The sequence below is a fragment of the Notolepis coatsorum genome (assembly GCF_963971535.1).
Source record: "Notolepis coatsorum genome assembly, chromosome: 7".
NCBI classification, from domain to species: Eukaryota; Metazoa; Chordata; class Actinopteri; order Aulopiformes; family Paralepididae; genus Notolepis; species Notolepis coatsorum.
The window spans coordinates 34,086,361-34,113,621 of NC_140171.1; the positions used below are offsets into that span (position 1 = coordinate 34,086,361).

General features: G+C 45.0%; 1 protein-coding gene across 1 annotated transcript; it reads right to left on the reverse strand.

The window, feature by feature from the left end:
• Window positions 1-9,113: 9,113 nt before the first annotated feature.
• Window positions 9,114-24,448, reverse strand: mri1 (methylthioribose-1-phosphate isomerase 1). The gene is made up of 6 exons (XM_084318555.1): window positions 24,038-24,448; window positions 16,109-16,332; window positions 15,336-15,505; window positions 14,631-14,807; window positions 13,563-13,787; window positions 9,114-12,954 (listed from the first exon to the last, which is right to left on the reverse strand). Exons 1-6 carry the CDS (start codon window positions 24,167-24,169, stop codon window positions 12,821-12,823), a joined length of 1,062 nt encoding a protein of 353 aa, XP_084174681.1. The 5' UTR covers window positions 24,170-24,448; the 3' UTR covers window positions 9,114-12,820.
• Between the last annotated feature and the right edge of the window lie 2,813 nt (window positions 24,449-27,261).

Genomic DNA, 27,261 nt, shown 5'->3' on the forward strand with positions numbered 1-27,261 from the left:
CATATACCTGTGTACTGTATGGCCAGTAGTAATGTACATAAGTCAGTAGTGGTTTAATGATACCATACTTATTCAATACAGTCAGGGAATTGTACCCCTCAGTTACATTGACAGTGTTGTGAAGAAGGCACAACAACGCCTCTACTTCCTCAGGCGCCTAAGGAAGTTCCAAGTCAGTCAGAAGATCCTTAGGAACTTCTACTCATGTACAATAGAGAGCATCCTGACTGGCAACATCACCTCCTGGTTTGGGAATAGCACTGCACAAGACCGTAGCAGACTACAAAGAGTGACACGTTCAGCCGAACGCACAATTGGAGGGGGGCTTCCCACCCTCCAGAACATTTACAACAAGCGGTGCAGGGGGAAGGCTAAGAGAATCATCAAGGAATCCAGCCACCCGAACAACTGCCTCTTTGAACTGCTGCGGTCAGGCAAGCGATACCGGAGTCTTAAGGCGAGCACAGAAAGACTCAGAAGAAGCTTCTATCCCCAGGCCATCAGGCTGCTAAACGAACAATAAACACTATGAAACAACCATCAAATGCACACAGCACACACACTCACTTAAACAAACAACACACTGCAGCACCCACTCTCCACACTTTAGATCACACAAACACAATTTATATTTATTGATAAAGGATTTGCACTACAACTCGTACACCTACTGTAAATTGTACCTAAATTGCACCTCATCCCATTTCTGCCTTGCACTATATAGAATTGTATATTAGTACACTGCATAGTATTGTATATTATATGGTAACTCAGTTACGTCTATTCTGCATCGAACATTGTACATATGTCTATACTGAACACTGTGACCTCATTTTTTTACTTCTAATTTACATGCTATACTATGTTATTTTATTTCATACTTATCTTGTCTTGCACAGTCTCTGGAGCGTAACAGTAAGAAGCATTTTGTATAAAAGCATTCTGTACTTCTGTATGACAACTATTAAAGAAACTTGAAACTCAAACGTCTCATAACTCCCTGGCTGTCACGTGGCTGGTGACTGACAACTTTTCTGAGCCAATAGGCGCTTTGCGCGACCGTAGCAAGTCGCTTCCCAGCCGGGAGCAGCCAGGCGGCGTGTAGCTTAATCCCAGCGGAAGAGTGCAAGAGCGCTTCCGCATCCTTCGCCATACGCCAGTACGGTAATGCGCATTTCCTTTTCCTTCGCCCAGGTGCTCGCGCGCGCATGCGCATGAGATCCCCGCTTGGTTCGACGCTTTGGTTCATATTAATCACATATTAACACGCTTTGGTTCATATTAATCACATATTAACGCTAACGCGCCATATTAGCACACATATATACACGCGATGGACGCAGCAGAGCTTGCGGCATTATGTAGCCGTAATCCCCCATGTTTTTCATTTGACGCTTAGCTCAACTGGTATGCCGCCGTGCTGTGGATCCTGCGGTCCGTTGGTGACAAGTTCGATTCCCTTCAATTTTTTTTTTTTATTTTTTTTTTAACATGCATTCTTTCGCTGGTTAAGTTTAGGCATGTTAACTTTAAGCATTGTTTCGGAGTTGGTTATGGTTAAGGTTAGGCATTGTTTCGGAGTTGGTTAAAGTTAGAAGGGTTAAGTTTAGGCGCTGTTAAGGAGCTGGTTAAGGTTAGAGTTTGTCTTAGAGAATGGCAATATTCTTTCGGAGTTGGTTATGGTTAAGGTTAAGGTTAGGCATTGTTTCGGAGTTGGTTAAGGTTAGAAGGGTTAAGTTTAGGCGCTGTTAAGAAGCTGGTTAAGGTTAAAGTTTGTCTTAGAGAATGGCAATAGACAGCCTATTTCCGCACTGCCGTCGCGATAATATACATGTATTCCATAATATGTAAAGTACAGTTGACAGCTGCGTTGTGTTAACGTTACAATGTACAGGGAAATAACATTATGTGGTCCTCGTTTGGATAATATGTAAAGTACAGTTGACAGCTGCATTGTGTTACGTTGCAATGTACGCGGAAATGCTGCGTTGTGTTGCAATGTACTACATGCATTCCATTTCGGCGTCTGAGCGGGGGGAAAGAAAATGCGCATTTGGAGGGCGTTACCGCGGCCAATCAGGGCAAAATGCGGAAGCGCTCTTGCACTCTTCCGCTGGGATTAAGCTACACGCAGCCGGGCGTGAGAGGTACTGTGGCGCCTCGCTCTTAAGGCTGTGCGTGGCTCGCTCCCGCGAGAGTTCCGCGCCTCGTCTCGTCAGATTTTCAGAGCAAGTCGGACAACATTCTAACCGTCATGCAACGTGCTTGGCGAGGCATATATCTATGGTAGTAAAACCTGCGCAGATCTGCGTCCGCCTATCCCATCTCGAACACGCCTTATGCTTAGGCATTCTTTCGAAGTGGTTATGCTTAGGCATTCTTTCGAAGTGGTTATGCTTAGAGTTAGCCAATCGGAGAGCGTCTTTTTCTTCTTCGCTGCAATCAAAGAGCGTCTTCGCTCACAGAGGCTACGTAAAAAAATCACGCCGCTGCTGCGGCAGTTATTAGGAAATAAACGAGGAACGTAAACAACCAACCAACCCAAAAAAAACAACAATGATTCATCATTAATAAACAGCCAACTAAAGTGAAGATTGACTGTTATGTAAGCAAATATAGTGTATACTGTTATAGAAAATATATGTGTCATCCTATTATTACATCATTTGTACAGCTTACTGACTGGGCATGTTCATAGCTCTGAAACAGTATATTCTCTGTACAGCCTTGACTAGTTAATATAGTTTAACTAGTGTACAGCTACTCAGGCAATAGGACACACATTCTAACAGTGTTCTTTATGATGAATTGAAAATGGGGGACCCTGATGTAAACAAGACTAAAGTCTTTCTCTGGTCTGCATCCCCTTAACAATTGTATGTATTGAGCTGTACTGTACTGTACCCATTCTGCAATCTGTTAACACTTTAATCGCCAAAAACGCCGTACCACGTCTTTCCCCGCCATGCTCATTCTGCCAAAGACGCCGTACCACGTCTTTGATATAAATATTTCAAAATTCTGTGATCGAAATCATATTTCTCCCCCGGAGACTTGAGATCTACTGTTGATCCCCTCTCAACTCTCCAACGGTTCAAGAGCGCCATCTGGTGGCCGATCGGCGGATCGCCCAGAGCGGAAACAGGAAATGGAAGCTGGTGCTCATTCCAATTCGGTCCGATCACTCGGTAATAGTCCCAGGACTCGAGCTAGACACAACGGATAGCAATCCGTTACCAATAACTCGATAAACAACATGATTTGGACGTATATACTATTATACAACCTGGAAATGGATTGCATATTTCTACATCCCATAATAGGAATATTTCTGTTCCACGCTCATCGCCCAACGCTATGAGGAAGCTACGGTAAGATTCAGCGTTATTTTTTAACGTGTTCGATACTAACTGCTCTAATGATCATATCACCCACACTAGATGAATCATCCAACGTTGGCCACGGAATTATAAACGACCCCCCCCCCCCCATCCGGTCAACATGAGATGATCAGTAGTAACTTCTAGAAGCACGTCCATTTGAAATTTTTTATCTCGCGCAGATTCCTATCAAGGGATTCTTAATAGGACTAGTTGTTAAAGATCCCTAAATATTCAGCACAACAATTGAATGAGGTTGGAGTGGGGTGGAATTTGGCAATGATCACGTGATGATCACCAGTACGACACATCTTCAGTTGTGTTCCTCGACCTCATTGGGTGTTTCGGCCATTTATCACAATAGACCCTCTGCCGAGGTTGGCCCACCACAGGCTGATCAGGCCTGGGTGTGTGTCGCACGGTGGCACCACGTGTTCATTTAGCAGCCCATGATGGGTCTCTACGTTTCAGCCACAACCAGTAACTGCTCCGTTCTGCTGCAGTGGCAAGTTCTTTGATTGCCTTTCGTTGGGCCTGTCCTCTGATCCCTACTTCCTTCAGGAGCCTTGTGGTGGAACTGGCTACAAAGCCTCTGCAGCCCACCTCCACTGGCCACACCTTCACGTTCCAGCCCCGCCCCTCTGCTTCAGCTGCTAAGTTGGCATATCGCAGCCTCTTCCGTTCAAATGCCTCATCGATGGCTTCCTCCCATGGGACCGTCAGCTCAACGATGAAGACACGCCGGCAAGATTTGGACCAGAGGACCAGGTCTGGGCGCAGGTTGGTCAAACTGTATTTGATCATCAATATAATGCATTTGGGGCTATAAATCACGTTCTGGAGAAAGCTGCAGAAAACGATAAAAACATACTTATACTTTAGAGTTAGACCGTATTTTAGTATGAATATGTGAATGAAAAAGTATAACGTTGCTACACCCTGAATAATAGATACTTGACGTTGAATGGGCCATAGTAATGTCAATTTAGCAATACAATTTAAAGTTATAGCCCTGCAAAGAAGGTAAACATCCCCATAGACAAATAGAGCTGGCGGAGGATGGTATATTAAGAATATAAGCCTGGCGACCAAAGTGTTAATAACGTTTTCAATCAATCAAGGCGAGACAGCACCCCCAAAATTGCCTTTTTGCTTTTTTTCGACAATATTGAGATTGTTATATTTTGCTTCCTAAACATGTCTTCTATGAAACTAGTGACAATAAAATGTCAATAACACACATTTAGTTGTTTATTTTACTTCATTTTGCCTGATTGCATCCATAATGTGCACATATTTAACACTTTGATTGCCTAAGGCTAAATTCATGATATACCATCCCTTGCCAGCTCTATTTGTCTATGGAGAAGTTCCCCTTCTTTGCAGGGCTATAACTTTTTAAATTCTATTGCTAAATTGCCATTATTAGGGCCCATTCAATGTCCTATATGTATTGTTCAGGGTGTATGAACGTTAAACTTTTTCATTCACATATTCATACTAAAATATGATCTAACGTATAAGTATGTTTTCATCTCTTTTTGCAGCTTTCTCCAGAACGTGATTTATAGCCCCAAATGCATTATATTGATATTGATTAGTGTCGAACACGGTAATATTACACGCTAAAACTCACCCCAGTCTCCGCGGGCCGTTGGGCGATCAGCGTGGGGTAGACAGTTTTCCATTATGGGATGTTGAAATACCCGGTCCATTTCCAGGTTGTATAATAATATATACGTCCAAATCATGTTGTTTTTTCGAGTTATTTGCAGCGATCGATGTTCACTGTGTGAAGACTGAGTCTCTCTAACATTAGCGAGTGCCCGGACCACATATGGAGTGAGTCCTGCCGGGTTAAAGGTAACATCCGTTTTTTTCGATCTGCCGATCGGCCACCAGATGGCGGTCTTGAACCGCTAGAGGATTGAGAGGAGATCACACTTGTGTCTCAGGGCCCCGGAAAGGAAATATGATTCCGATCACAGATTTTTGAAATATTGATATCAAAGACGAGTTACGGCGTCTTCGGCAACTTGAGCATGGCGGGGAAGGACGCCTAAACTCGTCATTTGGCAACTAAAGTGTTAATGGGGAAGTGCCTCATTTGCATATATAAACATAAAATTCAGGAAACTTGCAATATATTTTTTCTTAGTTTATATGTACAGTACATAACAAACTGGGAAAGTTTCATAGTGATATCTATTCAATAATTGTTTTGCCTATTAGAGGGTACTACACTTGCTACACTGTTTGTAGCCTGTGTGTAGTTCTGTTCAGTTCAATAACATTATTATTATTATTATTATTATTATTATTATTATTATTATTATTAAGTTATCAGGCATGTGTTTAGGTTGTCTATTACTAATGGTTTGATTGGGTGTTGTGTTTGTAAATAGCTGTTTCAAAAATAAAAAGTATGGAATTTTACAATACAAAACTTTTGAGGTCGTTTTCTGAAAAACTAGTTTTTATGCATTTTACTTACACAAAGAGTTGGAACTCCATTTCCCTAGTACCTACACACACACCAAACTTTCCACATTTCTTCCCATCCATATTATGCTTCTTTCTATAGGAAGTTTTGATGATATATATCATTCATAGCCAGGTTTATAATACATTTTATACCAAAACTAGGCGATAAATCGTATTTTTTATGACAGTAGACAGTATTTCCTGATGTATGGGCTGATAAGAGGACATAGCCACAAAGTCTTTCTATACGTTTTGTTTTGAATGTATCAACAAAATGAAACAAAGTTTTTGAATCTGGCATTATCCATTTTGGTGATGCGAGTCTTGGCGATACATGCAAATATGTGCATATTTAACACATTCGTGGCCAACCACGTATATATACGTGTTTCGGATCCAACGCTTGGCTTTTATTCCATTGTAATATCCTACTCAATGTCACAGAGCGGCACTGCAGATTTACCCTACTCTTGGGATTCGGAAAAGTGCATTACCGGCCAGATCCTCGTAGGGGCGCTGTCTCGATAATGCAGTGTTCCCTGTTACTTTTTTGTTAGCCTGAAGCTATGGCTTCACCAGATCGCCTGGAATACTTTTTGCGACGCGGAATTCAGTATGCAGTAAAGGAATATAGCATCAGCCAATGGACATAGCGATCTACCAGATGGCGATCGATAACTGGGAAATCCTGTTTGGGATCCAACCGGCCCACGGTAAGAGCTTTTTCACGTAAATTACAGCCCGATCGGGCCTTGCTTTGATAGCCGACCAGCGTATGAGGCTAATGCCGTTATTGGTAATCAATAATCAGAAAAGACGTCCCCGCCTCCCCCTTTCATGCATTCATGGTGGACCATGATACAGATAATATGCATTTTGAGTTTTAGCTCTAGCTTGTGTATAGCCGAAAACGCCATTCGATTTAACATTATTAGCTTAGCGCTCTGTATCTCACCTTCCAGGAAATACCCCAGAACATTGCGGTATATAGTTCATATTCACGACGCTATAAAATGGAAACGTATTGATGAAAAAATTATTTATTTAAGGCATATTGAAGGGACGGTTTATAGTGTCAATTGACAATGACAATGGACAGATAGCAATAATATAAAGTATAGATTTACAGTAGCTCTACAAACAGCCTCACGCATAATGCTTTTTTTTTTATTTATCCACTTTCTTTTCTTTTCTATTTTTCTCCCATCCCAATTTTCATATCGTCCAATTCAACCCTCCCCTGTCTTCGAACGTTGTTTCTTGCCTCCCACAAGCCGGCTGCAATGTGGACTAAGTCATACATAGCATGAGTCCCCTCCGATACTCGAGGTAACAGTCGTTGCATCTTTTCACCTGCGCGGCTCGATCTTTCAGCGTCAGGGGTCTGGGCTTTGGAGGGGCCCCGCCCCCGTCGCTTCTTGATTCTACTGCGCAGGCGCACCAACCGACCTGTAGGAGTCGCTGTCCACAACGCCCGATCCCCACCCTTCTGTTTCCCTCCCCGTAATACGGCCAATGTGTATTACTGTGGACGACCAGCTAAACTGAAAGCAATGTGGAGAGCGGGGCTCGAACAGGAAGCATCCTGTTCGAGCCTAGTCTCCAGCATTCGTTGCGAGCGCCTTGCCCACTGCGCCACGTAGCCGCCCCTGCACAATGAAAGGTTGTTATGATACGCTGGCCTTATAGAGTGAGATTAGACGGATCCCAGTGGCCGTGAAAGTGTTAACACTATCGGTGCCTACCTTGTTTACCTTTTTACCCCGTTGAATGCCATCATCCACTTCAATGTTAGCGTTAAAAACGCCTAATCTATGTTTTAAATTATGGCTATGTGTCTAATCTGCCCGTCGTAACCCGTGTTACCAAGTAAACAAATCACGGAACGATGGCCAGTTAGCCCGCGGCACCCTAGTACTACTAACGTTAGCTCTCAGAACGGTAGCCAGAAGCCTGCAGCATCCTAGTGCTACTATCGTTAGCTCTCAGAACGGTAGCCAGAAGCCTGCAGCATCCTAGTGCTACTATCGTTAGCTCTCAGAACGGTAGCCAGAAACCTGCAGCATCCTAGTACTAGTAACGTTAGCTCTCAGAACGGTAGCCAGAAGCCCGCAGCATCCTAGTGCTACTATCGTTAGCTCTCAGAACGGTAGCCAGAAGCCTGCAGCATCCTAGTACTACTATTGTTAGCTCTCAGAACGGTAGCCAGAAGCCTGCAGCATCCTAGTACTAGTAACATTAGCTCTCAGAACGTTAGCCAGAAGCCCGCAGCATCCTAGTACTAGTAACGTTAGCTCTCAGAACGGTAGCCAGTTAGCCCGCAGCACCAGCAACGGTAAGCGTGTCTCATTTAATTTCCACCACTGAAGCGGGTTTTCCCCTATCGATTGCGTCCCCCTGTGTGTAGACAACCAGCTCTGCGTGTGCTCGCTCCACTAGTGAGGACTGGTCTCGCCCTCTGCTGGCGCGTGCTGTGTGTGCACTACAACCAATGCCGTCCCTGTCAAAACTCCGTTTCAGTGTAATAGAAACTGAAACGCATCTGTGATTTTGACGGTATTGATTTTCAATACCGTCAGGATTTCTAAATACCCTGGTATACCGTCATACCGCCCAAGCCTAATGTGTACTTATGCACGCTATAGACACGGGCTGAAATATCGATTCTCTTATTTCCTCATCAGCGATCACAGCCACACACAGCATAGGGCAAACGCTTATATCTCAGTGAAAACAGGTCTGATTATCCTAAGACTGGTAAAATAGATTCCTTACCTGAGATCAGATGTTATCCAAAAAGTTACACAGGGATAGACTATAGGGGGCGCTTTATTCCCATCCTAGCTCCTGATGGGGCTGCTGTACCAACGGGAGACTCGGTTGATGAAATATGAATTCAGATCGCTAATAAAAAAATAAAACGCCATTTGTCGTCGTCGGCACTCACCGCGGGGGCTGATAAAACGCGATATGACGTCGCTGGCATCCAAAGTGTTAAGGGGGGACAGCACCCCCTAATAGGGAAAAAAAAATACTTGAATATATATCACTATGAAACTTTCCCAGTTTGTTATGTACATATAAACTAAGAAAAAATATATTGCAAGTTTTCTGAATTTTATGTTTATATATGCAAATGAGGCACTTCCACCATTAATATGATATTATGAATAAACCAGAGAATAATTTGGGGACCCTTTTTAATCTTCCCACGATCCTGACCCACTTTGAAAAACACTGAAATCATGGTGATTTTTGTTCCCTCTTCTTTAATGTACTGATGTGAAAGAGAAATCTCTTGAGTCATGACTGCAGTTATACAGCATTATATTCATATATATATATTAAAAAGAAATCCAGTTTTGAACTATCTTCACATATTACAAAACTAAACCCAGATCAAGTGATTATCAATAAGAACAATGACATACTTGCACCTAAAAGAGGCCCTCTGAACAACACTCCTATATGCTCACCAACCTCACTGCCGCTAATACACAAGCAAGCCAATGTAGGGAACGTTTTAAAACGAAAAGTGGGTAAAAGGTGACAACCAGCACAGAATTTCGTCACCAGATTATTATTATTCAGCCACTTTAGGGGTCGGACACCTTTAATAATTATGCCCAAACATTGCAGAATCTTCAAATGCCCCCAGAGGTTGATAACACCAGGACAAATATCCTAAACTTGGGATTGAAATTATCATTTTAAACAATGGTGAAATCTAGTGGAATCAAAAGTCCTGTAATGATGAGGATTATTCTGGAACCGGTCAATCTAGTTAGCCAGGACATGGTGGGCTAACAGTGCTAGCATGCCTGCATGATGTACATGTGTGGGAGGAGAGGTAGTATGTACGGTTGAGGAGGCCTCCCCGGTGTGGCATACTAAACGACAGCTTAAAAACAACTAGCAATCACAATGGCATCAAATAAAACAACAGATCACAGCCAAAGAGGTGTAAATTATCCTCATGATTTACAAACAAACCGTGTACCTTTTTTTTTCTTTTCTTTTTTAAAAAGGAAATAATTTTGCGAATCCGACGGCCACTAAATTGCTACATTATTCTGGATCGTCCCGATTTCTCTCTGTTCTCTTTAAATTTGTCTCAACAATAACCAAGACCAAGAATAAACACAATATGCACAAGTGTATCTTTACCCCTTGTGTGACTTAACAGCATCTGTTGTGAGAAGAGGAGGATAAGGAGGAGGGGTCAAGAAGAAAAGGGGGGGGGGAGACTGGGAATGAGAAGAGGAGGAACGAGGAGAGGGAAAAAAGTGGTAATTATTAGGACGTGGAACAGACAGTGACACTATGGATATTCTGGAATTGAAAGAAATCAAGTAACTTTTTCTCTAAATATTCTATCTTGTGGTTTTCCCTGGATCCCACAGCGGTACTGGAGGAGAGTGGTGGAGGGTGACTAGTAGGAAATCGGAATATCTGATGTGGTGTAGAAAGGCAGGGTTGGGTATTTGACCCTTGGAATGGTGAATAACCATGTGGGAAGAATGCATGGTCGTAGAGGGGGGGGGGGGGGGGGGGGGGGCAGTGAGAAGGTAGGCTACTAGGTACGATGAGGGGGTGGAGGGATTATACTGTAGGGTTAGAATGATAAGCTCAGGATGGGTCGGTCAGTGCAGTCGACAAACGTAGGACACACTGGAAACACCCGTCCTCATCCGTCCTCATCCTCGTCACATCACTCTAGCTGTAGGGCGGGCGTCACTCCTGTTAGCTCACAGGTTAAGAGATGGAACGCTGCTCTAGTGTTCTCTCCACGACGCGCTCCATCAGGCCAGCTAGCTGTAATCCACGCTGTGAACTGTAACAGAACTGTACTTGCTGGTGGTGTAAGGCAGTGTGAGCAGTGTGTGCCCCGGCTCTCGGCCTGTGACATTCAGTGTAGCGGGTAGGCAATGTCTCATTAGACTGTCCGAGTCCGTCTGCATAACTCTCAGAACAGGACGAGCTGATTCAGGACCAGCGGTCAGGTCACATAACCGCATGAACCTCACGATTTTAAACCGATCTCAGGTCAGTGCTCCTTAGTCTAAATTTCTTTATACACACAGCCCCTGATCTCGTACTAGACTGGTGGGTTGAAAGTTACGTCTCTAATAAGATGGCATTCCAGTCGATGAGAGGGATAGCTCCCTCTACACACAGCACCGAGGCAGGACTGTTTAGCTAAACATGGCTCCACCAGCTTTATCAAAAGGATAAACCACGGATATCTCGCTACCTTGCGACAGCTGGTGTCATTACACCAGCTAATCTCTTAGGACACAACGTAGAGTAGATGATCACAAACCATCCCACCAGCCTTAATAAACTGGTATGTCTATTTTACAGAAATACAATACAGGAGGTAGAAGAGACATTTCAAACTCAAAGCAGAAGCGGTTATTGGCAAAGTTAGCCATTTTAGCTTCTGAATTTCTATTGTGCATTCTGTGTGGTGGTGGTGGGTATTGATATGATTAAGTATGATGTTGTATGGTATGGTACAGTTGGGGGACAGCAAAGAGGTATAAATATAGCCATGTATTATAATAGGCTTCAGCTGACTATGGAGGACTGTTCTAGAAATGTCCATGTAGTGTTCAACATTTTGTAACAAGTAATAACACACCATGTGACTGGCCTTGCACGGAATGTTTGTGTATCCGTCTCCCTCCCGACATGGCTCGCCGTAACCATTGGTAACCACTTTCAGAAGAAAATGCCTAACTTCTGTGCAGTAGTAGAGTAGGGTATACATTGGAAAAATGTGATTACTGTTCCACTGCGACTTGTTTGCAAGATCCTGTAACAAAATACAGATTTGTGAAATTTCTGTTGATATTATTTCTCATATATCGACACATGGCAACAATTGTTTTGCACATAACAACCGATGTGTCTTCCGACATGGAGGAATAATTGGCGTCCCAAACATTCTGCGCAAGGCCACTATTCTCAATATCATTAAGCAATTCAGGCTCTCAAAATGTACAAGCTACTGATTTTCTTGAACTACACTATAAAAAGAAAACAAATGTTAATATAACATTTTTGATTGGGTGAATTTAGTGTTAAAACAACCACATATCTGGTTAGAATTATGCTACCATTAACTATTAGGGGTTAGTTTTGTACATATGTACACACTAGTATTAGGGTTATATATTTACAAGTAGGCAGCAGCATTTCAATCTCACTTGAGCACTATGGCTGATCAAAATTGTTACTATTAAATGACAAATCAGTACCTTTTATGAAGATACAAATGTTTCCACTGTAGCTAAGCAGGCCCCTGAAAAATAACCTTGGTAATGACTTGTCAAAGTTTGTTCACCTAGGCCAAATAGAATTTATGGAAGTCTAGCTGAGCACTATTTATCATTGCATAAGCCATTTTGTAAAAAGAGAAGGTGAGAGAGAAGGTGTGTGAGAGAGAGAGAGAGAGAGAGAGAGAGAGAGAGAGAGAGAGAGAGAGAGAGAGTGAATATGAAAGTATGAATTCCTTGGGATGAGATGAGCGGGAGACCAGAGAAAAAAGGAAAAGGAAGGGGGGTCAGGGGAGGAAGGGGGGTGTTGTATACTTCTGTGTCTGTTGCATCCCTGCAGTGTGTGTGTGTGTGTGTGTGTGTGAGAGACTGCAGAACCTGTGATTTTATGTGCGCGCCACTGATCTTTGTGCACCGACATGTGTGTGTGTGCAACACTGACTCTGTGTGTGTGTGTGTGCATGTGTGAGTACTTTTAATAAATGTAATAACTTAATTCCACCACAATCACGTCTGTGTGTGTGTGTGTGTGTGTGTGTGTGTGTGTGTGTGTGTGTGTGTACATGTGCGAGCATGTAGGTGCGAGCGTGTAGGTGTGTGCTGTGATGGACTGTTGAGTGTGAGTTGTCAAAGTTGCAGTAGCGCACGACGGACCAGCAGAGGGGGCTGAGGGGTCTACAGGGCAGTGAGGCGGCCGGTGAGAGCAGCCTGGAGCTCGGAGGGCAGGAAGACTCCCAGCTCTGTGATGATGCCACCTGTGATCAGCTGGTGAGGGGTCACGTCAAACGCTGGGTTCCACACCTCGATACCTGCAGGACAGGGGGGGGGGGGGGTTGATCTTTTTTGCCTTCTTTTAAAAAAAGAAAACATCGCTTTCACGTTGAAATCATGGAATACAGCAGGAATACACAACGACACAGCATTATGCAAAAAAATATGCAATCTTTCTTTCCTTTTTTACTTGTTTTTAGACACTTTGCATACAGTATACAGAAATAAAGATTGTGGGGTGGAGAGAGAGAGGGAGTGTGAGAGAGACAGAGAGATGCATGCACCTACACAGACACACTTCATCCTGCGCCTCCCCAGGGGCCTGTGTTCTTATTAAACTAATGTGTTTTAATTACTGTGATGTCACAGAGAACCTCTCCTTCTCTCCGACTGTCTAATTAGAGATCACATGACACGCCTCAATCAGCCCTCACTGAGCCACCTGGGACTAGCTCTCATCCTCCACTCCACATCTGTCACTTCTCCTCTCTCCACCACTCTATGTTCACTCTCTCTATTCTCTCCATCACTCTCAATGTCTATTCTCCTCTCTCCAACACTCTCTCACATCCACAAAAACCCCAGCCACCCCAAAAATCACACATCCACAAAACCCCAGCCACACCACGAACACCAGCTCTCTTACCTGGGGCGGCGATGCGGATTCCGTTGATGCTGGTGAGTTCCTCAGGGGGGCGCACCTCTATGACGATGTCCCTGCCGCTCTCCAGACTCAGGTCACATGACGTGCTGGGCGCCGCCACGTAGAAGGGAATGCTGTGGTGCTTGGCGGCAATAGCCAGCTGGTAGGTGCCCACCTTGTTGGCTGTGTCGCCATTGGCAACCACCCTGTCTGCCCCCACAACCACGGCTGAGATAGAGAGAGATGGGGGGGGGGGGGGGTGTTAAAAGGGAGAGCAGGAGTGAGAACAGAGGGGGGAAAGGAAAGAGCATAGGAAAAGACACACGAAGATAGACAAGACACACACACGTCACACACACACCTGGGTGATATGACCAAAATATCCCATCACAATATATTTTATTGTTTGTTTTGAAGGTAGAACGGTATTTAATGGTAGAAATTACAACGTGATATGACACGATTTCCTTTATGTCTTTATCTTGTAATACATTTGTCATAGTGCTATTTCATTCACATGGTTTTCTTTTTATTTAGTACTGCTTTAACCCTTACTATAGAGAAGGAGCTCCAGCAAAACCACCAGAGCTGGGGGACCATAGAGAAGATGGCCAAAGACAGATGCAAGTGGAGAAACTTTGTTGCTGCCCTATGCACCAGCCGGCATAATGGGGATAAGTAAGTAAAAAGTTAACCCTTTCACTGCCGCACTACCAAACGGTTAACCCTTTCACTGCGACAATTTGTCACACATAAGGTACATGGACAATGACATTATAGTGAAATGCTTGGTTCTGTATGAACCTCCTGCGATTGTGCCTCATAAAACAGCAAAAGACCAAACAATATACAAAACTAAAATGTACAAAATGCAAAAATGAGGTAGAAGAGGTATTTGTGTATGTAATGTGTAATGTAATAACGGAACACTGCAACAGTAGTTTGGTGTCTTATAAACCATGAGGGTAGAGCACTTTGTGTGTATGACACGAAAATAAAATAATCAATCAAATATATATATTATGATATGTATATAGTGGATGGCGGTATTGTAAAAGTTCACACACACACCTGTGATGGCCCTTTCTCTCATGGTGAGGGCAGCCATGCTGTCTGTGATGAGTGTAGCAGGGAAGCCCTCAGCCACGGCCTCATAGGCCGTCAGTCTGGCCCCCTGGTTGTACGGCCTGGTCTCTGTGCAGTACACACGCTTCAGCCTGCTCAGTGCATGGAGGCTACGCACCACACCTACAACACACACAGTCCTGGTTACAGTAACTTCATTATCGCCATGGCTATTAGGAAACCTTTTCATCTACTAGCCACAACCATTTCATCAGCATTATTGGTAAATGGAATGCATTTATATAGCTCTTTTATCCAAAGCGCTTTACAATTTTGTTCCTCACAGTCATTCACCCATTCACTCACACGGTCAAACACTGACAGCAGAGACAACCATGCAAGGTGCCAACCTGCTCATAGGGAGCAGTTAGGGGTTAAGTGTCTTGCTCAAGGACACTTAAGACACTTCTGGGAGAAGCCAGAATCGAACCGGGAACCTTCCGATTACCAGACGACTGCTCTACCTCCTGAGCCACGGAGTTTTTGGAATAGATTCGTGCCTCCAAAACAATGGTTGGTTTCCTGCCAAAGCAGCCGGTAGAATTAGACAAACTTATTAGCCGCAGCTAACATTCACCAACATTTTCCTAGTGGCTGGTATCAATTTCCCACCATGAATATCTCTCTGTATCAATCCAGTGCCAGCCTTACCAAGTGCAGTGCCGTATCCAGCGGTAGCCAGCGAGCCCGTGTTGCAGTGTGTGAGGATGGTGACAGAATCCCTCGGGACCCCAGACAGGATGTGCTGGGCGCCATAGTTACCAATCTTCTTGTTGTCATTGACGTCACGTTCCAGCATTTCCTCGATCCAGGCAATTACACTGCAGGGTGGGAGGCCGTTACAGGCAACGATTGAGATACTGATTGAGATGAGGAGTTAAGTGTGTCCATCAAGTTTGATCTTGTGCATTCTAACTATTCTAACAATTAAATCCCTGAATGATTCTCATTATCCTGCCTCATCATCTATAAGTCTCAGAAAAACAATGTTTCTCCTCAGTAACTGAGGAACCATATACTGTAAAGTTTTCAGATGAACAATATTTTCAAACTTTATTTTCTAAAGACGGTAAGTTGGTGTGTTGTGTTGATTCATAGTTAAAGACAAGTGATTTGAATTCACCAAAAAAGTTAAAAAGTAAAGTAATATAGAAACATGGGTAAACTGTCCTCTATCTATCGATCAATCTTGCCTACATCTCTTCCTCTCCTCTGGAACTGCTCTTCTTCATCATCTCAATGCTCTCTCCTTCCTTCATCTTTCTTGATTCTGCGACTCCTCTGTGCGTTAGCATTCTCTAAAGTTATGTACTATGGCTTCATCCTGTGACGTCTCTCCTTGCACTGCCTTTATGCGAGTCATTTGTAGTATTTGCACGTTTAAATAAAGCTAACGAAGTAACTCATTTGCCCTCCATCCCTACCTCTCCCGCAGCTGTTCAGAGTTCTTCTCCATGCTCTCGTTCTCAGCAAACTCTATCAGCTCGCGGGCGGCACGGCCCATGTTGACGGCAGTTGGTCGGGCGGAGGTCAGGTGACACAGGGACTCCCGGATGAAAGCCACAGGGTCGTCGCCTCCGGCCCCCGCCCGCAGCTCCACCGCCAGGCTGAGGCAGCCGACGATGGCGATGGCCGGGGCACCACGTACCTGGAGGAGACAAGAGGAGTTACTCATGTCTTCAGCGTCTCTATCTGACCCATGCTCCAGCCTTCAGCCATGTGGAGGGTCTCTCTTGCTAAAAACACCACTCATGTGTATGCAGGCCTCTTCAAGTTCAGTCTATCACATGATGATAGAACATTGTCTTAGGTTAGGGGCTCACAACCAACATAAAAACACACCCACAATTTAACGACTCGTAAAATTACATTAAAACACAAACATTTTTGCATTTTTGCAGGGGGGGGGGGGGGTTAAAAAGCTCACAGCATGATATCACACAAATGGTCCATCCACACCAATGCACCACTCTGCGGCGAGGTGCTGAACTGTCTAATTAGGTCTGAAGACCGACGGCTTCTCAGTTACAGTGGGTGACAATATTGTCACAAGGAAAGATGAAATTACCTACCTGGGTTCCATCCTAGAGGCTAATCTCTCCTGTGACAAAATGGCATCCAATGTAATAAAAAAAGTCAACCAACGAACTCGATTCTTGTACCGGATCTCCTCTCTGGTAAACAAGAATACCCTGAAGACTCTGGCAGGAGCACTCATTCAGGGGTACTACGACTATGCTTGCACCTCATGGTACCAAAGCACCTCAAAGGCGCTAAAAACAAAATTACAAACATCTTGACCTTACTCCTAGAACCCACCTCACCCCTGCCCACTTTGACAACCTAGGATGGCTTAGAGTAGACGACAGAGTACAGCAACTTGCAATGGGCCTGGTCTACAAGATACACTACACGACCAAGGTACCCATGTACATGTCAAATGTCAAGTTAGACCGCGCTCTCAAGATACGACACTGGGTGCTGAAATCCCATTAAGTATTATATAAAAGAAGCAGTGAAGCCAGACCAGCACTCTCAGGTTCAAAATTTAATGGCAGCCTGAAACAAACATGTTTCGGAAATATGTATTCCTTCTTCAGTGTTATAGCTTGCAAGCTATAACACTGAAGAAGGAATACATATTTCCGAAACATGTTTGTTTCAGGCTGCCATTAAATTTTGAACCTGAGACCCATGTACATGTCAAAATACTTCCCAAAGGTCAGTGAATACCACGATCACAACACCAGAGGGAGCTCCACAAATCATGTTAAACCCAGATTCGGCTCAAATAAGGGACTAAACACGTTTCGCAATTATGCCACATCAATGTGGAACGCCCTACCCAATGCTGTAAAGGAATGTGGATCACTACCCACTTTCAAAACCTCTCTCAAGGGACACCTACGGGAGACTGCAATTCAACACTGGCCCCTGTAAATATCCTAACCCAACCCCCTCCAATGTACAGTCATTTACATAGTATGGTTTTGTCAATAGTCCAATGTACAATTTTGTTTGTTTGTACAGTATCTCCTCCCCCCCCCCCCCCTCAATGTACAGTTTTGCTTGTTTATACAGTGTGCCCCCCCCCCCCCAACCACCTCCAATGTAAATTACCCAGTATGGTTGTCAATATCCCAATGTACCCAACCCCCCCCCCCCCCCACCCAACCTCCTCCAATGTACAGTTTCTACGTCAAATGTATATACTCCCTTTTCTTGACTCCTTCTGTATCACAAACAGTACTGCATTTGCAAATCTGGTATGTCATAAATGTATAGATGTAGCAGTACTGACTATCTGTATGTCATGTATGTCATATATGTCCTGATGAATTGAAAATGGGGGACCCTGATGTAAACAAGACGAAAGTCTTTCTCTGGTCTGCATCCCCTTAACAATTGTGTGTATTGAGCTGTACTGTATTGTACCCATTCTGCAATCTGTTAATAAAGTTTTCAATCAATCAATCAATCAATGAGCCCTCAGTTACAGGGAGCTTTCCTGGAGCCAGAGGGCTATGGTGTCCACTTGTGTGTATGTGGGTAGGAAGCGCTCGTCTGTTGGGGGGGCTATGGTGTCCACTTGTGTGTGTGTGGGTAGGAAGCGCTCGTCTGTTGGGGGGGCTATGGTGTCCACTTGTGTGTGTGAGTAGGAAGCGCTCGTCTGTCGGGGGGCTATGTCATCAGCATATGTTAAAAGTGATAATCTGTTGCTATTGCTGGTGGTTTTGTTTGTGTATATGGATAAAAGGATGGGTGACAAGAGCCCCTTGGGACCCTAGTATTTAAAACAGTGTTGCTGGATTTAAAGCGATTCACTTGGGGTCATGTTGGGGTCAGTCCTTTAAAAAAATAATCCTTAATCCAGTGTTACCAGCCAAGTAAGGTATCGGTGGAAAAAAAAAAAAAAAAAGTATTAACCAGTGTTGTGTTGACTTAGAGGTGGTGCAGAAGTGTGTTTGCATATTAAAAGCAGATGAAAAGCGCATGAATAGGGACTTCCGGTTGAGACACTGACAAGATGACAGCGTAAAGTGATAAACGTTTACTAATTAAAATATGAAAGAGGGCAGAGATGACTACTAGGAAAAAAAGATAAGAGACAAACACAGCTACAGTTGCAAGGCGAAATCGAACAAAGTCGATAGCTATGATAGCAACGAGGGCGATTCAACGCCTCTGGAAAATACAGTGGACTTGGGCCTGATACTGAGAGCCGAGAGATTTGACGGGAATACAAGACCCAACTCGAGGATATCAAACTAAGGGGAATTAACTAAAGCAAACATGAGACTGGACGAGGCTGAAGGGCGAATTATGAAGACTGAGGAGAGGATTCAGAACACGGATGATATCATGGCTGAAATGCTAAAGCTACAGGCTGAGATGGAAGATAAGCGAACAGATCTAGAGGGCCGCTCCAGGCGCGAAAATATCAGAATATATGGAATCCAGGAGGGGGCAGAAAAGGACTCCCCGTCGATGATCATGTTTGTGGAAAAACTACTCCGTGAAAACTTTGCCATCCCCGACATAACGAGTCTGCAAATCGAGAGAGCTCACCGTGCTATCAGCCCACAACCACCAGCGGGCATGCAGCCGAGATCCATTTTGGTAAAATTCCTCAGCTTCAGAACCAAAGAAACAACACTACGTGCGGCATGGCAAAAGAAAGGATTCACCTGGCAGGGGATGCGAGTCAATCTGGACAATGACTATGCCCCACGCATTCCCCAAAAACTGAAAGAATAATATTCTTTCCGTTTTTGGGGAATGCGTGGGGCATAGTCAGAGATACAGAAGGTACAGAAGAACCTGAAGGACAGATACTAGGCTTGGGCGGTATGACTTTTTTCATACCGTTACACCCTGATTACCTAATACCCCGGTTTACGGTATATGACGGTATGACTTTCATTATCATCAGGGGGGGGGGGGGCAACCCGTGTTACCAAGTAAACAAATCACGGAGATGGCCAGTTCTCCCGCAGCAAGCTAGTGCTAACGTTAAGCTCTCAGAATGCTAGCAGTTCTCCCGCAGCAAGCTAGTGCTAACGTTAAGCTCTCAGAATGGTAGCAGTTCTCCCGCAGCAAGCTAGTGCTAACGTTAAGCTCTCAGAATGCTAGCAGTTCTCCCGCAGCAAGCTAGTGCTAACGTTAAGCTCTCAGAATGGTAGCAGTTCTCCCGCAGCAAGCTAGTGCTAACGTTAAGCTCTCAGAATGCTAGCAGTTCTCCCGCAGCAAGCTAGTGCTAACGTTAAGCTCTCAGAATGCTAGCAGTTCTCCCGCAGCAAGCTAGTGCTAATGTTAAGCTCTCAGAATGCTAGCAGTTCTCTCGCAGCAAGCTAGTGCTAACGTTAAGCTCTCAGAATGCTAGCAGTTCTCCCGCAGCAAGCTAGTGCTAACGTTAAGCTCTCAGAATGGTAGCAGTTGGCCCGCAGCATCCTACACACAACAACAACACACTCTATCGTCACAATGCTTTACGGTATTTTCACAGCACTGTCGCAACATTACCGTAAAGCGTGAACACCGTTGTGATCATACACAACACTACAGTTAGCTCTCAGAATAGCCAGTTAGCACCAGCAACGGTAAGCGTGTCTCATTTAATTTCACTCACTGAAGCGGGGTTCCCCTCCTCCTCCTCCTCCTCCTGTGTGTAGAGACAACCAGCTCTGCATGGCTCGCCCCACTAGTGAGGACTAGTCTCGCCCTCTGCTGGCGCGTGTGTGCACTACAACAAAACTCTACCGTCGGTATTTCGAAATACCCCGGTATATCCTAATACCGTCATACCGCCCAAGCCTAACAGATACATCTACTTTCAAACAATGTTCCCTGCTCGGCTAAAAGTAAAATATGATGAGGGGACAATGCTCTACGAGACTGTCCCTCTATGCATTATGCACTTTACTATGATATGCACTTTAGGGGATATATTTTTTTTTATCCACTTTTTCTCCTTATTTTTCTCCCATTCCAATTTCGTATCGCCAATTCTCCCCTTCAATTCTCCCCTCCCCTGTCTTGAACGTTGCTAGACTATGCCTCCCACTGGTCGGCTGTAGTGAGGATAGAAGCCTTGTATCACGTATCCCCTCCGGTACACGAGGAGGCAGCCTGTCGCATCTTTTCACCAGACAGCGCGGACTCTCAGTGGCGAGGAGTAACGCGTGGGAGGCTCACGCTGCCCCCGATACTTCCTGTCTCTGCTGTAAAGGCGTCACCCAACCGACCTGTAGGAGTCGCTGTCCACAACGACCAATCCCCACCCATCGACTTTCCACCCGCTACCGCTGCCAATTGAGATAGTATGACGACTGGCCCAAGCCGCAGGCAATGCCGACTCGGGGAGTCGAGACCGGAGTCTCTTGCATTGGTGACGAGCGCAATCTCCGCTACGCCACCCAGCCGCCTTCACTTTAGGCCGGGGATGTTATCAACTTTTTATTTTATTTTTTTATTTTTACCGTTTCTACTCTGCTCCTGTATTGGATTAGTTGTAGACACTAGTGTTTGCTCTGTACCTGTATTCCAATGTGGATTCGTCCATACATGGCAAATAAAATCTCTGACTCTGACTCTGTAGAGGAGGCAACTCAAGACATGGCTATGGCCATGGTTACACTGGTGTAAAACAGCAACGTTCTATTTTCGCTTGCATGTCCAAGTTAAAAAGAAACGCAGTTTTGGCAGGAAAACGCGTTTTTCTAGTGGCAACGCTGAAAGGGTGTTTTCGTTTTGGAAACTCGCCGACAATGGTGCCATGTAATTTGCACGAGCCGGATACGGAGCCGTTCTGCCCAATGCCCATGCGCAGTAGAGACCGACGCCAAATTCTCCCCTGGCTGGACCTCGACTCCGTCCATTAGTTATTTCCAGTGTTTACAGCAGAGCTGTCCCAAGTAGCTGCGGCTACCAATGTGTTGTCAAGTCATTGTTATAAGGAGCCCAGTCCAAGCTACAACAGTCTGCATTCCCTTAACAATTGTTTGTATTGAGCCGTATTGTGTAATGTGTACCCATTCTGCAATCTGTTAAATAAAGTTTACATCCATTCATTCTGCTAGCATTAGGTCTGCCCATCAAGCCCATCGAGGCGCCGGAGACGCTGATGGAGCAGTTGAAGCAGCTGACATGGCAGATAGGCGGTAGGCGAACCGGGAGAAGTGAACCCCACTCCAGAGGTGCCACAGGCCTGAAGTCATTCTTGGCTTTGGCATGGGGTGGTTCCTTCCATGACCTGGGGACAAGACTGGTGTTCAGGAACAGCTGGAAAAGCCAAGCCTCCACAACACCCAGCCGAGCCTCCACACCACACCACCCAGCCGAGCCTCCACACCACACCACCCAGCCGAGCCTCCACACCACACCACCCAGCCGAGCCTCCACACCACACCACCCAGCCGAGCCTCCACACCACACCACCCAGCCGAGCCTCCACACCACACCACCCAGCCGAGCCTCCACACCACACCACCCAGCCGAGCCTCCACACCACACCACCCAGCTGAGCCTCCACACCACACCACCCAGCTGAGCCTCCACACCACACCACCCAGCCGAGCCTCCACACCACACCACCCTGCTGAGCCTCCACACTTGGCACAGGCCTGCAGGGGCGTAGATGGTGTTGGTCGGCATCCAGTCCTTCATGGGGGCCAGTCCTGTTGAACCTGGTGTAGAAGGTGTTGAGCGGCTCTGAGCAAGAGGCAGGGTCCGGGCGCTGTATCTGGGCCAGTTTCTGAGCATCATGGTGTCGAGACCCTGCCACGCCTTCCTCGCATTTCTCCTGGTGAACCTCTCCTCCGTCTAATTTTTCTAGCGGAGCTTGGCCAGCTTGGTTTTGCTTCAGCTACCTTTTCGGTTCATTGACACACATTTTGTCTGTCTGTATACATTCCATCTGAGGTTGAGAGACAGTGACACAGGGCTTGTTGTTAGGATAGAGTAGTCTCACCAGTTTAGTTGGAATGACATGTGTGAGCAGATGCATTGAGCAGCATGTTCAGGTCACTCGCACTTCTCAGGAAGATCATCTCCCAGTCAGTGAGCTCATAACACCCCCTCAGTGTTTCCACAGAGTCATTATTCCAAAACGGGATGATTTTTGAATAGACCTTCTGCATTTTCACTGCTGCTTGGCAGCAGTAATATTACATTATGGTCGGAGAAACCAAGGGGCCTTGGAGACATTATGCGCCAGGGAATATCTCCCAAACACAAGTGCAGCATTCTGTCATTTATAATCTGTAATCAGCTAATACTGTGTGTGTTTGTCTTCTTCATTAGACCAACCTATACTGACATATAAACAGGTAGATGAGTAGAACTGAAGCAATACAATGATGATCCAACAGTTGCCATAGTACACACACACACACACACACACACAGTATAGAGGGCCATGATGATATCATCTCTCTGTGAGAATCATCTATCTCCCAAGAGGCGCTATTATCATCATGACATCATCCTCTTTGCTTATGGTACATTCCATCACTCTGCCACACTGCGCCCCCCCCCCCCCCCCCCCCCACACAGCCTATAAGACAAAAGGATGAACATCTAGTAGGCACAGGTTCAGTGTTCACAGAGCAATAGGTATTCTAATCAAAGAGAAAAACCTAATAGTATTAAAAGATCTGAACACACCCTGCTCATGCTTCACACATGGCAAAAGATGCATCAAGTGAGGGTGTTAGAGTAGAGCACCGAGACCAAAACGCGAACAAAAAACCTGGAATAGATCATTAATAATTCATCAATAATCTCTTCCAGAGAAAAAAGGGGGGATATATTTCATGGATAGCTGGCTGTGTGCGGATATACCTAGTGTGTACTTGGTCGTACATGATAATGTGAAAACTGTAAATAAATGATGGGACCCCCAGCCCCCAGGTAGCTTTCGGGGATGCCCCGTTAATCGGGCGCTGATAAGCTTGGGGACTGACCGAGCCCCGGCTGTCTGGGGCGCCTCTATAATATACCACACCGGGGCCCCCCGACTGCACGCAGCAGCATCACTGTAGACTATTGTGGATACTATTGTGTGGGTGCGAATCGTGCGATAGAAGCGGGTGCTGTGGATGCGATTCAAAACAAAAACAGGCCAGGACCCCAGACAGTGACAAACCAGAGGACAACAAACAAACCAGCGCAGCCAGCCAGAGTCAACCACATGTGAATGATGAGCATCAACACAAAAGACCGAGAACCGCAAACAGAGTCAACATAGAACACACACATCATGCAGCATGCACAGTCAGGGGGAGACCTGGAGAGTCGGGGTGCGAGGAGGAGGAGGAGGATCATGGAGGGAGAAAGGCGAGCTTATTCCTTGCCTTCATCGACTTGATCGCCTCGTATCCATCCTGAACCGAGCGGACCTCGTCAAACACCGTCTCGTGCGGCAGCAGCAGCTGGTTGAGGATCTGCAGAGAGCCGGCCCGGTAGCGGATCGCTTCGAGCGTCATGACCCGAACAAGGAGATGGTGGATCGGATGGACTGGTGGCGGCGGTGCACACACACACACACACACACACACAAACACACTCACTCACAGTCTCACACACACTCACGCTCCACGCACACGTTGACGTGACAACAACGGCCTGGTTTGTCGGCGGCCCCGGGTGTCCAGATTGGAGCGAGGGGGTGCGGGAAGGAAGGAATCAAAAGGGGGCCCCGCCGGGGAATGAACGCTAGTTAGCCGCCTAGCAAGCTGTGTGGATTGGCGGAAGACGAGAGGGTTAAAATCTGTTCCCACTGACAGGCACACGGAACCACGTGTTCTCTCGAGCAGGAAGCCGTCCCGTCGCTGATCACGCCCACTTGGCACTCCTTGACGTTTCTAGTCTTCGCTCCTGTTGTGTTCAGGTCGCAATACTCCTCCGCCTGTCTGTCAAGCGAGCAGCAGGACCCTTTGAACTTCCGGTCAGGCACTTCCAAGATAAAAGCCCCCCATTCAAACTCGACAAAATACACAAATTGAAGTGATGTCACATAAATGTAATATACATAATTACATACCCTTGGAAAAGGGTTTATTGCATGTGAAAGTTGTATGTGTATGTATCAAGCATCCTTGACATCCAGGGACAACGATGTAAATAAGTCATTGGCTTTTTCGTTCCTATCCTTGACTAAAGCAATTATGTGATGTAATAATCTGTATATGTTTTGTTGTCTAAATAAATACCTACCTACCTACCTACATACCTACCTACCTATGCATATCCTTTTATATTGTGCTGACGAATTGTACTCTCAAGCTTGTTCCCATCACTCAGAAAGCCAATAAACGGGTACATTTCAAAGCTTGTTAAAAAAGAAAAAAAAGGAAAGAAATCGAATTGCTGCCACAAGACGATATACATGTAGACTAGATTCATACTTCCTATTTCATGGGGAATTGCTGTTTAAGGCATATCCTAATAATATAATTAACTGCTGATGCCATTTAAATACTACACATGTAGGGCTTGTTGCCTTGATTGATTGATTGATTGATTGATTGATTGATTGAAAAATGTATTAACAGATTGCAGAATGGGTACAATACAATACGGCTCAATACACACAATCGTTAAGGGGATGCAGACCAGAGAAAGACTTTCGTCTTGTTTACATCAGGGTCCCCTATTTTCAATTCATCATAACATATATGACATACATGACATACAGATAAACAGTACGGCTACATCTATACATTTATGACATACCAGATTTACAAATACAGTATTGTTTGTGATACAAAAAGAGTAAAAAAAAAAAAAGAGAGTACCGTATATACATTTGACGAAGAAACTGTACATTGGAGGAGGTGGGGGGGGGGGGACTGTACATTGGACGAGGTGGGGGGGGGGGTTGGGTAGGTGGGGACTGTACATTGGAGGTGGTTGGGGTGGGGTGGGGGGGGATGGGTAGGCAGGGTGGGGGTAACTGTACATTGGATTATCGACAAAACCTTACTTGGTCCAAGAAGAGGGTCTTGTGTATTACTGGGTTAGGACATTTACTGTACATTGGAGGGGGTTGGGTTAGGACATTTACAGGGGCCAGTTTCGAATTGCAGTCTCCCGTAGGTGCTCCTTGAGAGTGGTTTTAAAAGTCGGTAGTGATTCACATTCCTTTACAGCTGTGGGTAGGGCGTTCCACATTGATGTGGCATAATTGCGAAACGTGTTTAGTCCCTTGTTTGAGCCGAATCTGGGTTTAACATGATTTGTGGAGCTCCCTCTGGTGTTGTGGTCGTGGTATTCACTGACCTTTGGGAAGTATTTTGACATGTACATGGGTACCTTAGTCGTGTAGTGTATCTTGTAGACCAGGCCCTAGCGAGGGGGAGACCGGGGCACAGTGGATCAGAAATCTTATATTTCAGCATTTTTCCTGGCTTGATGACAGCATGGTTCTGGTCTATTGTGGAATTGATAGCAGAATATGTTCTCTATAAAACATGTCTATCATATCCTGCCAACTGCCAAATATGAGATGCTGAGATGGGGTTGAATGTAAAAATATATTTGATCCACTGTGCCCCAGTAACGGGATACAGTGGATCGCTACCTGGGGCACTGTGAATCAGTCCAGATATGATACATTATTTTTTCACAAACAGCATCTTTATTGTGTGAACGAAGCAAAACTTCCATGTACAAATAAGACATGTCAACAATAGACATATCAACCACACCAACAGTTGAAAATACTGAAACAATATGAAATGTTTTGCTATACTAGTAGCCTATGTAAAACCCAGCGTAATGCTGGGAACTTTCACACACGCATCTGACACATCCTGTACATTTGGGAAAATGAATGTGAATGATACATCATGGTCTCTGACTTCTGTCTGTCCAGGTTTACTGATGTACAAAGGACCCCTCCTGGCTACATTCCTATCTGTGAACAAGATAATCACGGCAACACCTAACATTGTATTATTTTCATGGTTATAATGAATAAAATGCATCGCAAACTAAACACACAACAGTGCTTCAACATATTATTCAATATTGAAAACCATCAGTTGCAGATGCTGAATTGTTTTACAATACCTAGTGCAGCATATTTGAATACAAGGAGAAATTGACTGGAAATATCATATGGCGTGCAACACGTGCTGTGCCACCATGCTGAATGGGGTTGGGCAGCTTTGCTACAACATCTTCAAACAAAACTTCTGATATGTCATCGATATTTGGGAAAATGAACGTGAATGACTTTGGTTTCTCACGTCGCATAAACTTCACTTCAAATGTGGTTTCATCAGCATCCACAATGCGGCTTTGGACCTGCCCTACATACATTGCATTGGTTTTCTTTGTTGCAAACTTTGTCAACACAAAATCTGTTGCCATCAGAGCATTGCAATCCGGCAATTCTAAGTCCTCTAGTTGGTCATCATCAAGGTTATCATAATCTGATGCGTCATCACAAAGTCTTCTCGCATCAGCATCCGTGTCAGAGTTTGACGTGTCTCCCTCCATATCATCATCGAATTGCAGCTTCCGCTCCTTCTTTTTAGCTACTTTTGGCTTTTTAGACTGTTGACTGCCTTGT